The sequence below is a fragment of the Natator depressus genome, chromosome 3, assembly GCF_965152275.1.
Source record: "Natator depressus isolate rNatDep1 chromosome 3, rNatDep2.hap1, whole genome shotgun sequence".
NCBI classification, from domain to species: domain Eukaryota; kingdom Metazoa; phylum Chordata; order Testudines; family Cheloniidae; genus Natator; species Natator depressus.
The window spans coordinates 119869401-119887189 of record NC_134236.1 but is presented as its reverse complement, the minus strand read 5'-3'; the positions used below and the strand labels follow the sequence as shown (position 1 = coordinate 119887189).

The 17789-nt window shown below is 40.1% G+C and overlaps 1 protein-coding gene across 5 annotated transcripts in view; it reads left to right on the top strand.

The window, feature by feature from the left end:
• The window catches only part of SERAC1 (serine active site containing 1), a 52864-nt gene that overhangs the window by 23289 nt on the left and 11786 nt on the right, over positions 1-17789 (top strand). For all 5 annotated transcript variants that reach the window (XM_074948690.1, XM_074948689.1, XM_074948688.1 and 2 more), the window contains 7 exons: positions 1429-1550; positions 7277-7405; positions 9556-9669; positions 11570-11732; positions 13083-13233; positions 14798-14939; positions 16470-16570. In XM_074948690.1, the coding sequence (XP_074804791.1) occupies positions 1429-1550; positions 7277-7405; positions 9556-9669; positions 11570-11732; positions 13083-13233; positions 14798-14939; positions 16470-16570 (922 nt within the window). The remainder of the gene's footprint in view (positions 1-1428; positions 1551-7276; positions 7406-9555; positions 9670-11569; positions 11733-13082; positions 13234-14797; positions 14940-16469; positions 16571-17789) is intronic.

Below are 17789 nucleotides of genomic sequence, written 5' to 3'. Positions count from 1 at the left end.
TGGATTGTGGGGGTTTTTTTTTTTTGGATAGTCTTAAATTGCTTTGATTTTATCCCCCTCTATTGCAGAGAGCTGGATTAAGCCATCATCTTGTTTATTGGCATTGACTGGATATTTTCTAAAAGATATGCCGTAGTTTAGTGAATGATTACAGGAAGAGAGAGGACCATTTCATGGTTAAGGCAGTTGAATGCTGCCCTAAAGAATTCCCGTGTCACAGAGTGCTTACATGATGCTAAGCAAGTGGTTTAAACCAAATGTTTCACAGGTGGTCATTGATTGTGTGTTCCTCATGTTCTGGGTGCCTGATTTGAAACCTTATGGTCTGATTTGCAGAAGTGCTGAGTGCTCAGAGCTGCCACTGAAGTCAAAAAGTGCTGTGGTTTGAACATATTTAGTGATTACGTATTGCTAAATAATGTGAAAAATCAGATCCTAGGTGTTTTATATTGGGCACCTAAAATTAGTAGATACTTTTGATCTTTATTTCTCTGTGCCTCAACTCCCCTTCTATACACTGGAGGTAATACTCCCTTACTTCCCAGGAGTTTTTGATGATAGATTAATGTTTGTGAAGTACTCAGATAGTATAGTGATGAGCGTCATAGAAAACTTCATAAGGAAATTAATAATTCTGTCTTCCGAACAGTGGTTTACTGCACACTGGTCAAAAAGGCCTGGGGGCCATAAATTGAACAATGAGGATAAAACAAAATAATGAATAGCTGCTCATTAAGTGAGCACTGTCTGTGCACTGAATGAGGCGGGGGTCCTATGGAAAAAATAGTATATGATTATGTAATTAAAAACAGTATCAAAATGCATACGCATTCTGAAGGTTGCATCGGCTAGTTTAATTCTGGCATTTCCTAACTTTTGGGTGCTTGACTTCGACACCTTAAATAATGTTCATTAAATGTAGTTTTTTGTGTGTAAGTCTTTGCACTGCCAGGGTCTAAGATGCTATATTTCTAAAAATAGTATATGTAGCATAACACTATTCAAAAATCTTTCAGATTTCAGAGTTTTGTCTGAACCAAGACCACAGGCCTGAGTGCAAGCATAGCCTTGGTTTGTGATTTTTATTTTCCTTTCAAAGCACTAACTCTAAACACTTGCTATCACATATGATTGGCTAGTGTCTGAAATTCTTTATTACAGTGTCACGCTCTGGACTAAAAGGATTAATTAATACATGCAGTTAAAATGTCATTTTTGTTTTGTGTTGATCTGACAACCAGTTTCTTTTTCCACTTTTAGAGTTTGTGACTATAGAATCATGGAAAACTTGTGTCTTAGTTACATGGATTGCAGTAATATTGTTCTATTTGTATTCATATTTACAAAGTACTATGGAAATCACAACTAAAATTAATTGAAATATTCAAGGCTAGTTTTGGCCGTAACATCTAAGTTCTCTTACTACAGATTATCAATATAGGATGGTTGCCCAAGCCTGTGATCAGAAGACTCTGATTGGTTTGGCCCGATCCAAGGATATTGATCTTCGTTTTTTTCTGCCACCACCTCACTTACCAAAAGTAAAAGATGTAAGTAAATGAAAATGTGGGTATTAGCTGAATCTCGTCACTTTTGGTGACAGAAAAGTCTCAGCAGTGTTTTGAGGTGAGCTGGACTACTCCTACTCCTAATTTTATTTATAATTATTGCCATTCCGCCTGCCCCCGCTTCCCCTCAGCACTTGTAGTGTAGTACAGTTAAGGGCTTGTCTGCACTTCCAGCGCTGCAGCTGTGCTCCTGTAGCACTAAGTGAAGATGCTACCTCTGTTGACAGGAGAGCTTCTCTCATCTGCATAGTTACTCCACCTCCCTGTGAGGTGGTAGCTATGTTGACAGAGATGCCCTCCTGTTGACGTAGTGCTGTCTACACTGGTAGTTAGGTCAGTATAACTGTTTCCACGCCCCTGATTGACAGTTATACCAACTCAACTTTGTAGTGTGGACCAGGGCTAAATCCTACACTAGAACCTTCATTAAGTTAGAGTTTAGGCTGATGATGAAACGCACTGCATGTCAACACAGTCACTAAGAATCAGGGAAATAATGAGCTAAGCAAACATTTCACATTCAGAACAATCTCAGGTCACATCTTAACTTCCCAAACCACACGGATTTTTACAGGTCCTCAGGATGCTTTAGATGCAGTTCTCCCAGCTGTCCCTTCCCTAGTGCTCCTACCAACAATCAGCTCTTTCAGCCTGGATTTGTTAACCGTTTGGGCATGGTGTAAAGCCCATCGTCCTCCCACGCATTTGAGTAGGGCTGAACTCGGTGCTGGAGGGGTTTGTTTTTATTTTATTCTCATATTAACTGGTTGGTATTTATTTATGTGTCAAGTCCTTGAGCAGTCCTTGTAAATTGTATTCTGTATTTAATATATGGAATGGGCCCAGGGCTGGGCACCTGTAGAGGATTTTTGTAAATCTAATAAGAAGAATCCTTATCATGGGCAACATGTCCATTCTAAGCCTCAAGACTTGCAAAATTAGATATGGCATCTAGCAGTGATATTCTGTAGCTTTTCACTGTCAGGTTTATCACCCTTGGAATGCGATATGACCAGCGTGAATAAAAATTGAATTTTTTAAAAATAAAAAAATTGATTTTGTTATTTAAATCAGATTTTTAAAAATTACATACAATTTTATTTAAAAAACACATTTAAAATTCACTTTGAAATTGGCAATCTGTATTGAGGCCTAAACCTCTTATAATCTGTTAAAATAATTTAAAGCAGTACATGTTTGCTGTCAAATTTTTAAGGAAGTCAGACCACTGAACTAAGGGAAGCCTCTGGCTAAGCACTTGGAACCAGAGTTTGGTGAGGTGGTAAACCATCTTTTAACAGCAGTAGCCTCTTCTGCAAGTGTAGAGAGAATATTTTCTTCATTTCAATTTATTCAGCTACTTCAGTTTGTGACAGATATTGCAGCTGCATGCAGTATCTTTAAGAGACCCTATTGTATTTTGTTTATGAATGGCTTATGTAATATGTGTCATTGTGGGCCAGGGATTGTAGGCAGCTTGGGTCGGGGAGGGTAGGTAGAAGAGGATTACCACAACTCCTACAGGAACTAAAAACAGTGTGGGGTGATTAAGGCTAGTCCCTGAAACTACAAACAACTCCAGAGACATACCACCTGCTGTGGTGGCTTGCATATACTGGCTCTAAATTGATTTTCCAGAGACCAACAGACAAAGAAAGGGCTTTTGGTATAAAAAAGGTGGGTTTAAACCAACACAGGGCTTTCTTTTGATTTGGGAAATGGACAGGACCTTCTGTCCAAGGTGGGGCCCAACCCTTGCGGAAGGTTTGGAAAGATTTTGGGCAGCTAGGGCCCCATGAGACTGATGAGTGATCTCTGGTAACTTTTAGCATGCATATAGGAATGTTTATTGTTTTTCATATGTTGTCTCTGTAATGCTTTTACCCTAAGAATAAATGTATTTTGCTTTGTGAAGGCTGGTTGGTAACTGGTATATATTGTTGTAGCCCCTTAAGAAAGGTTAACCACAGGTGCTAGACCCTGGTCAGCCTGTCTGGGGAAATCACAGTCAGATGCAGAGGGACTGCAAACCTGATCATCGTGGCCAGAAACAATCAGTTCATTCATAAACTGCAGTTAATACATCCTTTGTTTAATAAATCAGTTAGCTTTAAATGCAGATCATGCTTTGAAAATAACTTTCTCATTTATTCACTACTTTTGAAGTAGCTTTATTTAATAAAACAAAATACAGTGCCAGGCAGGAGGGTCCCGCGGGCCGGATGTGGCCCGCAGGCGGTAGTTTGCCCACCTCTGATCTAGTAAATAAGAAATGCATCACTCAGCATTTTCTAATGTAATACAAAAGGGAGACATTAAGAATCTGAATTAAATGTACGTTAAGCTATGTAATTGCTTAAATACATGTATATAGATCTAGTGTACCCTGGTTAGCAAAAGGAAACACCAAATTTAGTGAAAGGCTATATTTAGTTACAAATCAATCTATTAATCATTACCATCTAATGAGAATTAACCTTTGTTTAGAAAATAACTAAGTACACATGAACAACACAATTGAAATCCATTATTTAAATCAAGGTTTCTTGCTTGCTGATTTAAAGCATAATTAAAATCAGTGACTTGAACAGAGTGGATTTGATTTAAATCATGATTTAAATCAAATTGATTTAAATCAATCACTAGTCAGGAAGACTCGATTTAATCATGGATTTCTATATAAAAGTGCATTCTTGTTGGTTGTTATAACCTTAATACATATTCTTCACAACTCAGAGAGAGATGGAGGTTTCATTTTTAGAAGGTACACACTATACATTTTTAAAGTGATTTATTTTGAAAACTTTTCAGATTAGTTTTACAGCTATATCAGAAAATGAATGATTGTTTGGTTATTTCATTTACCAAAGGTAATTGAAGCAGATATTTATGAAGTCACTGGTAGGTGAACTATCTCCAATTCAACAGGTTAATCATTAATATTTGGAGTATTTTCTTGCCATGTTGAATTAGGAGGAGAACATCACCAGACAGACATTCACATAGTTTTATTTAACTAAAACAACAACGTTATGTATTCTGGATTTTTTCTTCAATAGCAAACATCTAATATTTTAACAAAACAAGCATATGAATTTTTGAATTAAACATTCAATTCAATTCTTGAATTAAACATTCAAGTTTTTTAAAATCAGGTTTGTTTTTGTTAAAATTGTTTTAACTAAAATAGTTAAATGAAATATTTTTTAAAAAACAGCCCAAAATTAAATAGACTATGTCAGCCAGGTCAACATGAGAAACTTAAAATATTGGCTTCTGCAGCTAACTCAGTCGTTTTCACCTTCATTTTCCTGTTTGTTCATAATCTGGAAAAGAAAAACAAGCTTTCCTGCTTTTTCAGGTCCCAAACGATTTCTCAATTTGGAATGAATTAGTCCAAAGGAAGAAAACATTCTTTCTACGCCCGCAGAAGAAGCTACTGCAGTTAAAAGTGAGATTATCACTTCAACAGTCTCTGAATCCAAGTGCTTAAGTGACTTCCACCAGTTCACTGGTGTGACTTTCTTTAAAACATCATCAGCAAACAAACATTTCTTGAATGGTTCTTATTCCCAAACTGGGTCTCTCTTACGGCCTGCTGCCATTATCGGTTTTCCCTTCTAGTGAGAGAATGGTATGTAGGGTGACCAGACAGCAAATGTGAAAAATTGGGACGGGGGTGGGGGGTAATAGGAGCCTATATTTAAAAAAAAAAAAGACCCAAAAATCGGGACTGTCCCTATAAAATTGGGACATCTGGTCACCCTAATGGTATGGTAGATCTCAAATCAATGAAGGCTACACTCAGAAAGGCCTCAAGACTTCTGGAATATACTGCTCAAACAGTTTCACTTTTGTTTCTACTGCCTGTCCCTCCCTTCTCACATTTCTCTCCAGACTTCTTCTCCTTGTCCAGATCTATTTCGCCTCCAACAATCTTCTATTCATTGAACTTTTTGAAACTTTGCACTTTTAGAGAGAGGTAAGGGATTGACTCTGTGTACACAAATTTGCAGAGGGACAATAGGGTTGAAGTCTGTTATTTCTCACCTCTATACATTTATTTTATTTATTTAAAATCACTTTTGCTATTAACAAGCATATTATCTCTGGAGACACAAATCCAGTGTCTGAGAACTGCAAAACTAAGCATCTCTGATGGTATCGTCTAGCCTGAGCACTGAGTCCCATTGCGTAGATAGAAAGATTAACCTAAATAATCTATACAGAAGCCCCTGGAAGATTGGGTCCCTAATCCATGAACTATTGGAACTCATTTACAAAACTTTTCGTAAACATTACATGAATATATCGTCTCATACTATAGAATTAGAATTTATAATCCCGATTCCATGATGAGATACCTTAGTTTTAATTAAGATATATTATAGCTCTATCTTTAGATAAGTTATTTCCTCAAAAAGCATGTTATAAAAAAATCCAATTTAAATTTAAAAAAATCCAATTTTTATTATTATTTTGTTTTTAAAAAAATCATTGATTTTTTTTTTTTGCACCCTGGACTTGAATTACTTTGATTAAATCAGTCCAACATGGATATGACCATGGGTCTAACTATTTCCAAACAGTTGAACCTCTCAGGCTTGAGGCATACTGTGGTACAGATATGTATATTTTTACTATTCCTGCTGTGTAATCACTGGGTGGATATCCGTATATAGAGGTTAGGGAGGTCTTTGCATCCTACTCATTGAGAAATTAAAGTAATACATTCCAGCTGCAACTGTTGGTCTATGCATATCCATCTACCAGTGCCATAAAAGAACAAAATAATTTGGAAGCAAGGAAAGTTCCCCCATGTCTATCTCCAGAAGCACAGGATCCAAGAAAGAGAATCAGATCAAATGATATGTTCAGAGAGGCTGATTTACTGGTAGGTAATTTTCCCTTCTCTGCATTTAATAGATGAAGAAAATAAGCCAGATAGGTTAGAATTGTCCAAGACCAAGGCTGCAGATGGAGGCAGTATCAGCAAGATATTCATGAGTCACTAACTCCAGAAATTGTATTCCGACTATTAACTTGCATTTCTTCTGATCCTTAGTATGTGGCCTTAGGCAAATGACTTAACCTCACTGTACCTTTTCCCATCCCCATCTACTTGACAGGTGTGTTTTGTGGATTTCTTAATGTATATTTGTACAAATACTTCAAAGATAAAGAAATATACAAGTGTTAACTATTTTATTTCTATCTTTAATGCCATCATTTAATTTCTTAATCATGCTATTATTTTTGTAGCTGGATGATGAAACCATATAGTCTTAATCTGCACCATTATTTTTGTGGTGATTATCAAGCAATTGAGGGCCAAGTTTCAAGCTTTCTTGTTGTATGCCCTGGTGCTTTTCTGCTCTAAGCTCCATTTCATTTCTGTAACACAGGCCACATTTTTATTCTTCCAGACCTCATTGAAATAAACTCTTAAACCTAGAAATTTAAAGCTGACTTTCATTGAAAAATTTGCTTACCAATAATAATAACCTGTCATTTTATAGGGCTATACATCTTCAGAGTGCTTCACAAACATTAGCTTAGGTTGTAGAGCACTCAAACCAGGCCTTTCAGTTTACAGCATTACTTCATGTAACAATTTCTGTTGTTCCAAATCTTTGTTTATTTTCACATAATTTCCTGCTGTGTTCCTTTGGAGAGTGTTAACAAGTATGTGTGTTTATTTGTTATAGGATTATGCTATAGAAGATGAGCTCCGATTGTTATTGGTATCTTTACCTCAGACTGATCTTGAGCAGTGTGTCCAGTATTTCACATCTCTGGCTTTAAGAGAAAGCAGTCAGACTCTAGCTGCAGAAAGGGTGAGCTCTTAACTCCAGGATGGAATTATACAGAACATTCTCTCTTTTTAAAAAATATTTATTTATTTAAGGTATAATTTATTAATTTTATAATATTAGAGTGGGTGAAGCTTTCCCTTTCCACACCCCATGCTGCTCCTGCTCCACTAGGACTGAGACTGTTTGTGGGGTTATGCAAAGATGAGGGAGAGCTTGTTCCCTCCTCCCTTCCTGTTTTTGCAACTGAACAGGTTGTTGTAAAAATGAGACATGGGGCAGGAATGGTATTGTTGAAAAATGAAAAACCTACAGTGTTTCCCCCCTTTATTATACTTTCTGTAGTTAATAGGCTCTCCTTTGAGTGATTCGCACATATACATTTCACTGTAGGTTAGGGTTGCCAACTGTCTAATCACACAAACCCAAACACCTTTGCCCTGCCCCCTGTCCTGCGCCTTCCCTGAGGCCCTGGCCCTTCTCAGAGGCCCCACCCCACTCACTCCATCCCCCCTCCCTCTGGGGTTTTCTCTCTCTCACTTTCACTAGGCTTGGGCAGGGGTTTGGGGTGCGGGCTCTGGGCTGGGGCCGAGGGGTTCAGAGTGTTGGAGGGGGCTCTGGACTGAGCCTGGGGCAGGGGGTTGGGGTGTGGGAGGGGGTGCAAGCTCTGGGAGGGAGTTTGGGTGCTGGAGGGGGCTCAGGGCTGGGGCAGGGGGTTGAGGTGCAGGAGGGGGTGCGGGCTTCGGCTGGGCTGCGCTTACCTTGGGAGGCTCCTGGTCGGTGGTGCAGCGGGGCTAAGGCAGGCGTCTGCTGTGGCCCTGTGCCGCTCCCAGAAGCGGCCAGCACAGTTCTGGCCAATGGGAGCTGTGGAGTTGGTGCTTGGGGCGGTGGCAGTACATGGGGCCCCCCTGGCCTTCCCTCTCCCTAGGGGCTGCATGGACATCCGGCTGCTTCAGCGTGCTAAAACAGGGAGCCTGCCTTATCCCCGCTGCACCACCGGACTTTTAGTAGCCTAAAATCTCCCAGTTTGGCTTCAGGAGCCTCCGGGAGGTAGAGCCTGATTTCGGGAGACTCCCAGGCGAAACCCGGAGGGTTGGCAACCCCACTGTGCGCCCAGTGCACTGAAGTTGGAGATTTTGCCAGCAGTGTCACTAGGCGGCGCTAGTGCCTGTGTGCTGAGCTGAGGGCATAAAAGGAGTGTGTCTGTTGCCTCCATCTCAGTTCTTTCTCGCCTCCCGGGGTGGGAGTTGGAGCTCCCTTTTGTTCTTTAAAGCTGGTGAACTGAAGCTAAAAAAAATTACTGTACATAGTTGTAGAGCATTAGCTTAGTCTTAGTTAGCGTACAAGCCTTTTTCCAGACATTATGCCAGTTCTCAAGCCTCCTGAGATGATGTCAGCTTTGCCAAATTGGTATTCCAGTCTCTTTTCAAATAATCTGAAGTCCAACCACCTGTAAGGAAACTGCTGGTGAGTCACCTACAGAGTAATGTATATGTGCACAATCAACATAAGTGTTGAAACTAGGGGCGAGGGGGGTGCTGTGGCTTGAAGTGGTTTCCATCATATACAGGGTTTACAGTTTGGTTCAATGGCTCTCAGCACCCCCACTATAAGAATTGTTCCAGCACCGCTGGTTATTTACCCGTACAGGAACTGTTGCTCTTTGAGATGTGTTGTGCACACATACATTCCGTGACCCTCCCACCTTCCTTGCTACTGAGGACTTTAGATAGACAGTGGAGAGAAGAAATGGAAAGGGGGGCAATGGACACCCCCCTTTTATGCTCTCAGTTTAGTGCAGCAGAAGAGCAGGGGTTCCTAGTGGTACTGATTGCAAAAGTCTCTAGCTCAAGTGGATTGAGCGTACAGACACCCACAGTGGGATGTATATGTGCACAATGCATATTGAAGAACAACAGTTACTGTACAGGTAAGTGACTGTTTTCTATAAAAGCTACTGATCTAATGGGCTGTTTTATTTTTTTTCCTTTATAAATATTAGAATATTTCAGAACATATAGGGATATTTTTATGTAATACACATAAGAGCACGTGGTATAACAGCTTTGCAGGCTGTTGCATGCTTTGCTTTTAAAAAACAAAACAAAACTAGAACCATGCTTCTTATTTAGCCATTTGAGATTTGATTTGCTTGTTGTTGATTCTTATTCCAGGGAGGCTTGTGGTGTTTTGGAGGAAATGGGCTTCCTTATTGCGAGACTTTGAGTAAAGTCCCTTCAGAGACAGTAGAACTCTTCTGTTTACAAGCTTTAGTGCAACATTCCAAGGTAATCCATATATACAGCTATAATTGAACAGCTGTATCGATAAACTTCCCTTTCTGATCTTGCCTTGTGCATATGTGGTATGGGGTAGGGGGGAGCTGCCTTCACAACCTTCCCGATATTGTTTCCTTCCCAAAACCTGCTGAGGTCCTGTTCACAGGATTGGAATCCACGTATGAGTGGCGGTGGAGTGGGAGGTTTGTGGGGACTGTCCACAGGATCTATCATTGTCTCCCACTACAACCATGGATATTCTCCTTCAGTGATGGAGATTCCCTTTTAAGGAGTTTCCCAGGGCATCTATGGCAAAGAGTGGGGGAGGTGCCTGGGGTAGCATAGATCTTCCAGTTTTGGTGGCAGGCCCAAAAGTTCATTTCACAGTGGGGCACACCCCCACTAGCACCAGGGAATAGTCAGGGATAAACTTTATGAGGAGGCCCTTGTGAAATATTCCTCTACTACTCTGTTGTTGTTCCGTCTTCTGACGCCAGTGTCCCTACCCTGCATAGAGGTAACAGCTATCGAAGGCTGTACATGTCAACTCCTCAGTGGAGGAGATATCAGTTATGTGGAGTCTGGGTATATTTTAAGAGTAACTTGTTTTATTTACACACACACACATCAGTCCTGGAACAGAGATGGTCATACAGGCAGTCCCTTCTTTCAGGAATATCCGCGCTTGTCTACACAGCAGAGCATGCAAGAGGGGTAAAGTGCACTAACACTTGGTGTGTTCTAAAAGCTACTTAGTTTGCATTAATGTAGCAGGGCCTATATGGGGCAATTAGAGCGCTTAACAAATCACACCCCTCTAGTGCATTTTGCCGGTGCCCTGTAGACAAGCCCTCAGCCTAAGACTAAGGTGGACTTCGCAGAGAGCAACTCTGTATTATGCATTAACTCTGATCAGAGAGCTGCAGCACTTTCTCCCAAGGATCATTGCCTCTACACAGAACCTTGCATAACAAAAACTAACAACAATACAGCATGTCTTCCCAACATTGAACATTTACTTGCACACTCAGAAAAAGAAAGTGGAAGACTATGTGTAACAGCATCACCTGGTGACACTTGCCATAACAATATTAATTGCACAAGAAAGACTGCAGGTAGAATGTAGAAGCCCCAAAATCAGAAGTTGAATAAATACATATTGAAAAAAATCCACTAAGCTAAATGTGTGGTAGGGAAGGGCAAAGAGCCCAGTACTCAGCCATAGCACAGTACTCATCACTGTAATAGAAACTTTCATGTCACCAGCATCTATTCAACAGCAGTGGTCCACAGTATGGCTCATAAATGTGCAGTCATCTGCCTACATTGGTTTCTGTTGCTGCCATGAAGATCTGTAATGACAGAAGCACTATTTAGAATAATGTTACCTTTTTTAATGAAAAAGGATTATAAGAGAGTGTTCTAGCAGGTACGTGTGCAGAATAAGTGGCCTCAGTTTACACAATGCTTTAGAAAAAGTGGGCAGTTGTGTTATGGAGAATTGTGGTCTTAGGATCTGATCCTGCAAGGTGTCAAGCATCCTCCGGTCCCATTAACTTCAGTGCGAGAAAAGTGGAGGTGCTCAGCACCTTCCCAATATTGGGCTGTCAAGTTGTAATGATTGTGCAGTTCACATGCTAAAATTTTTGACTTCCTTTCTGAGTTTGTGGCATTCAATAAAAATAAGTATTTCATAGTTCTTATTTCTTAAATTGTTAAATGGAAAGATTTAAGCATAACATAAAAACAAATCCTAGATTAAGTAAGAATTTCTGCGTAGGATGTGGATATAGTACTTAGTACCTTTAATGGAGATTGTATGTATTGAGAGCTTCTCAGGAAGCCTTTGCAGATGTCGATGTTTGCATGACTTCCACTTAGTATCACTGAATTTACTGTAAAATGCTAGGTTTCTACTCATTGTGATAAAATTGAAGCAAATGGAGGCCTGCAGCTACTACAGAGGATATACCGGCTTCGTAACGATTCTGCGAAAATACAAAGGAATATAATTCGCATCATTGGCAATATGGCTTTGGATGAACGTCTTCATTCATCCATAGTACATGCAGGTAAAAAGAAAGCAATCTTGATGCAATATTTATATTCTAAATTTGTAAGTGAATTTAGTACTTTTGTAAAATACACCGGATCAGTAGTGCTGGAGGCAGAAGTCCTATTCATTTACAGACCAAAGCAGCATGGTCAGTGTTACTGCAAATTTGCCTACTCTGTCCAGCCAATGTGCCTCATCCCTACAGTCAGAGTCATTATAAATCATTGATGAAGGTTCAGAATTTGGGCTTAGTTCAGCTAAACATCAGAACTGAGATGTTTTTATGAATTTCTTGGGGCTCCTCCTCACAAACTCTATCTACCCAATAGTTCCTAGATTTTGTTACTGGCTGTGATTTCTTCTTCTAAGGAGGCCAAGTAGGTCTGTTTCTCTGCTGTCTGGAGTGAACAGGCCAGTCCATCAGTTTCCTCATTTTGAAGTAGATCTAGTAACTTCTACTTGGTCTTGCTGCTCTGCCTCTTTTAACAGGTTCCCTTTGGAGTTTGTGCCCCAACATGCACCTGGGGATTGTGGAATTCTTTATGTTGTGAAATCCTTCCTTCTATTTCTGTGAGAATCCCTGCTCAATCCTTGAGAATGGAGGAAGAGATTGTTAGAGAACAGATATTCACAATCCTTTAATGCTTTCTGTGGCATACATTTCAAAGGATGTACAAAATTTTAAAGAGAACTCCATAGAAGAGCTACAGGGTCCTGGCAGTCCAGAACTGAGAAGAAGACTACCTGTTTGTCCCCATAAAATGCTTAACAGGATGGATAAGAGAAAAGGGCCAGTCTCTTTGCCCACTACAATTCACTCTTTGTCTTTCTTTCTCCTTTCTTCTCCCTGCCCATCAGATTTTGGAGGTCTCTTATTCTACTGGGCTACTGGGGAGGTGCCATTTCTTTTCTCTGCCTTTCTCACATCTTGACTGCTTGAGGGATTTGGGGATTTATTCCTTTGCTCCTTTCCCCCTCTCTCTTCCTTTTGGGTGATGGGAGAAATTGAAGAGGGATACACACTCTTTTTCTTGAGAGAGAGAGAGAGAGAGAGCTCTTGCTGCAAATCATAAACTGATCACCAGCTGGAGTCTGAGATTAATTGTGTACCACATCACTGTGGAATATTTTTGGCACAGTTCAGTACATTACACAGGTGCTACAATCCAGCATTGGCTACAGTCTGAGGCAAGATACCTGGATTGAAATAGGTTTTGTTCTAGCATTGCAATTCTTATGCTCCTACAATTATTTTGGCAAACATCATTTTAAATGAGAAAAGCCATTCTGCAATCGTAGTTCAGATAATAGTTTCTTAGTAATTAACAACCAATGCGAGATGTGTTTTGTTTTATTTTTAAACTAGGTTGGGTTTCCATACTAGCTGAAGCAATGAAGTCTCCTCATGTCATTCAGTCTTCACATGCAGCCAGAGCCCTGGCTAATCTGGACAGAGAGACAGTGCAGGAAAAGTATCCAGATGGCGTATATGTTTTACATCCACAGTACCGTAGCAGGTAAAGAGGAGGGTCCTTACTCTAGCACATGCTACTTCTTTTATTATTCACTTACAAAAAAATTTGTGAAGGTGGAGTTAAAGTTGCTGCTGCACAACAGTGCTGTCTGCTTTGCCTGTCCGTCTGGAATGTAGGACTTCCACATCTTAAACTCAAATGTTAAGACACTAGGAAATACTCAGTGAAAGTCTGGTCATATCTCCCTGAAAAGAATGTGAGTGTTACAAGGGAAAACAAACGCAAATTTACAAAAATCGGTATATACACATTGAAGGTATTGCTTCACATGCAACTCAGCCCTGTTGGGATGCCAGCACCATGTGGATAATTGTTCTTTTGAAAGCAAGGAACATTTGGCAAAAATGCAGGAAACTAATTGTAGGAAATCCCCTAGAGTATTGTTAGGAAAACATGTAATTGTGCTTGTGCAGCTGGAAACAAGGAGGAGAAGCAGGTGTCAACTAGCAGCAACTACTCCTTCTATTAATGCCATTGCACAGGCCACGTGGAAAGTTCTGTTGGATTGTATGAATAGAAATCCTGATTTAGAGTTGTAGTGGGCAAAGAGACTGGCATTTTTTATTACAGAGGGTAAGGTACTATGATGTTCCCATTTCCTATTACTGTACCTATGGGGGCATAGTTAAGATGGTGCTTTGTATGAAGCAGCATCTTAAAGGTGCACTTCGTCTTTCACTTGCTCTTGCAAAATTTGTAGGGATTTTACTGTCTCCAAACATACCAGTAAAATACTCTTTGGCCCACTTGGTGAGCAGCTCCTTTTGGGTGTCTGGAAGGGACAGATACCCTCTGCCACCTTGATAGTGGCAAAATCTATTACAGTGCCTCAGTGTAGTACCAGGGATACCTCTATCCTTCAGTGTCTTGGTATTGGCTGGGTGTAAATTGGAGTTAGCAAAGGGAAACTTTCTTATTGCAGAGGTGAGATTCAGCAATGAGCCTCCTGGTACTTCCCTCATTGGCTATGGGTTCCTCCCTCATTTAATATTCCTGCATGTGTCTTGAAGGGTAAGTGGTACTGCCATGGGGTTTAGGTTCGCCTTCCCTCCCTCTGTTCCTTAGTAAATCACATAATTGCATTACTCACAGTGTTCCGGCATGGTGAACATTCCATGGGAATTTCACTGTTCCTTTGGATGCAGTATGAAGGGAATGGTGTTGGTTCAGTTTTCCAGCCATTTTATAAGTTGAAAATGTATCTGTTTGTGGTCCGTTGATGTGCCACTAGCCTCTTGTCGGGTCTGCATACCTCCAATAGCAGCAGTCCTACTGCAGATGGCTTGGATGCATTTAATGTTATCTTGTATGGACCACTTGAACTCCCTCCCCTTTCCCTAGCCCACTCTATTCTGTGTGGTTCCTCAGTTTACATTTTATAGTGTATACTACGTGTGATGGTCTCCGTAACATAGATATATTGTGCAGGTTTTATTTTTTAAAAAGCGCTTCGGGATGGTTCAGGATGAAACAGCTTATGTAAATGTAAATTTTAATGTATTAAAATATGTACCCTACTTCTTTTTAAAATTCTTTCCAATATCAGTCAGCCCATTAAAGCAGACGTCCTTTTTATTCACGGTCTTTTGGGAGCAGCATTTAAAACCTGGCGACAACAAGACATTAATCAGCCTTTGGATGTAAAGGCTTCTGAAGGGGAAGAGATTTACAGTGAATGCTGGCCAAAGGTAGGGAGACAATAACTAATTCCCATCAGATTATTGTTTCTTCTTCCGTGAGCATTGTGGAGAGGAAAATGGAAGAGACCTAGAGTCACACAACACATAGTCAACCCATGGAACTCTTTTCCAGAGGATGTCGTGAAGGCCAAGACTATAACAGGGTTCAGAAAAGAACTAGATAAGTTCATGGAGGATAGGTCCATCAATGGCTATTAGCCAAATTGGGCAGGGATGGTGTCCCTAGCCTCTGTTTGCCAGAAGGTGGGAATGGGCGACAGGAGATGGATCACTTGATGATTACCTGTTCTGTTCATTCCCTCTGAAGCACCTGGCATTGGCTACTGTCGGAAGACAGGATACTGGGCTAGATGGACTATCGGTCTGACCCAGTATGGCTGTTCTTATGATCTTAGCAACTGCCTGGTTTTAATCTAGATTACTTCTATTCCAATTCCGCAAGTAGCACTTACTTACTAGTAAATGTTTGTCAACAAGTTACATTTCTGAACAGATTGTTCTTGGGGTGGGATTTCCCCGCTAATGTTAGCCCCTCTGATATCCTTGTTCCCTCTAATAAAAGAGGACGCAGTATCCGCCACACTTCTTTCTATTATTCCTTTTAGGATTGGGCTAGAATTTGGTTGCCTAGTAGATATCTGTTCACCCTCCTTGCCTTTTTTATTTGCTATTCAGAGACACAAAAAAAGTCCACAAAATTCCAGATTTTTTTTCAAGTATACTGTATGTTTATAAATAAACTGATTGCTGATTAACTAAAGCTTTGTAGTGTTTGCTGTTGAAGTTTTATCAGTGAATCAGTAACAAGGGCCTTAAAGAAATCTCGTTTGGTGTTGTGTATTTTATAGCATAATGTAATCAGAAAAGTAACTCTGTAAAAATGGTAGTTCAGGGTTCCATTTTTAATCTAATTGATTTTCCATGTCACTCAGGAGAGGGAGCCAGAAGCCTGAGTCCTGATTCTAGCTCTGGCACTCACTCTCTCCCTTTGTGGCTTTGGGAGGTTTCCTTAATCTGCATGCCTGTTTTCCAGTCTATAGAAGAATAGGGGCTAGTCTACACTGGCACCACTAAAGCACTGCCTTGGCAGCGCTTTAACGTGCCTTGTGTGGTTGCAGCGCAGTGCTGGGAGAGAGCTCTCCTAGTGCTCTTAAAAAAGCCACCTCAACGATTTTGTCAATAATGCATGAGTCAAAACAGAATCCAGCTCATTCTCCCATCGTTTTGGTGGCTTTGTGATGTGCTAACAGTAGTAAAAACTGTTTTGTCGTTTAAAGTAAGTAGCTAGGACATAAAGGAACACCAGCAGCAAATATTTTCAGAAGGATATCATTTTTACATTTCAGTCAGTTTTCTGTCCATAACTGCACTTTACATTTAATAGGGTTTTTTTATTTTTCTTCTAATTAACTATCAATCTTACAGCAGATTGCTGGTCTTGATTTTGATGTCTGAGAACCAACTGGTATAGTGTAAATTCAAGTATGCTCCTTTGTTTTGATTTTATATTTAATTTAGACATGGCTAGCCTCAGACTGTCCTTCGCTTAGAATTGTATCTGTGGAGTATGACACCCACCTGAGTGACTGGAAAACAAAGTGCCCTATTGAGGACCACAGGTAACAAATGAAGTGCATGTAATTTGGGGAGGAGAGAAAAATCTATACAATTAACATATAGGATCTTATAGTCAGGAGCAGGTGATCTTATTTTTCCTGTCATGTGCTGCTGTGGAGGAGATTTGGGTTTGGAGAAACCTCTTACCATCTGTTCCTCAGCAACAGCGTGCACACTTGATTTCCCTACTGCCTGGGTAGGTGCTTGTGGTGTCTCTCTAAATTCTTGTGGTTCATTCAGCTTTGCATTAAGGAGAAATGTGTGAAGAACTCTAGAGACTGACCTGAATAGATTATTTGTGGGGTGGGGGATTTCTTAACTTCAGACAGACAATTCTCCAAATGCACAACAAAACAATCTTCCGATTAAGACTTTATATGCCTCGTTTTGGCCTGGAGATCATTTTTATTCAAGAGTTATAAATCCCTGAAAAGAGAGAGATACAATTCTGTGGCAGATAAAATATAGTGGCTGTATAATAGTTTTGGACAGGAAGTAAAAGAGACCCCATTCAGATGAAACTCAAGTTGGTATTTGTCAGGACATGTTTGCCAAAAGTGTTGTGGGATCTTTATTGACCGCAAGCGATGAGGATTTCTGTTATGCGTCTCATTTGAACAGCACCTCCAACTCAACAGGGTTTTCTAAAAGAAAAAACAGTAGTACAGACTAGGGGTATGTTCCAAAGCCCATTGAAGTCAACAGGAGTCTCTCCATTGACTTTAATGGACTTTGGATGAGGCCGTAGGTCTCAATCCTGCAAACATTTATGCATGAGCTCAATTTGAAGCAGGCGAGTAGTCCCAAAGATATGCCTAGGGGACTACTCGTGTGCTTAAAATTAAGTGTTTACAGGATCAGGGCCCAAAGGATTTATATTGCATAGTAGGGGAAAACTTTCATCACAGTATAGAAAATTAGGGGGCACAATTCTTATTGTTTTTTCTCCCCACTCCTTGCTCCTTCTATTTCTTGGTATTTAGCAAATTGATACAATTATTCCAATAAAGGAAGCATATGTAATCCACTCCATTAGGGAAACAATAACAATCTCACCTACTTCTTTGAAATTAGTTGAAACAAAACAATACAGTTTAATAACAGCAAAAATCTGTGTAGATAGGTACCTCTGTTTCTTACTGTGGCCAACCAGAGTTATGGAAGTGGAAAGGAGTTAGAAAGAGGAAAAAATATATTTCTCAACAAGTATTATAGTAATTT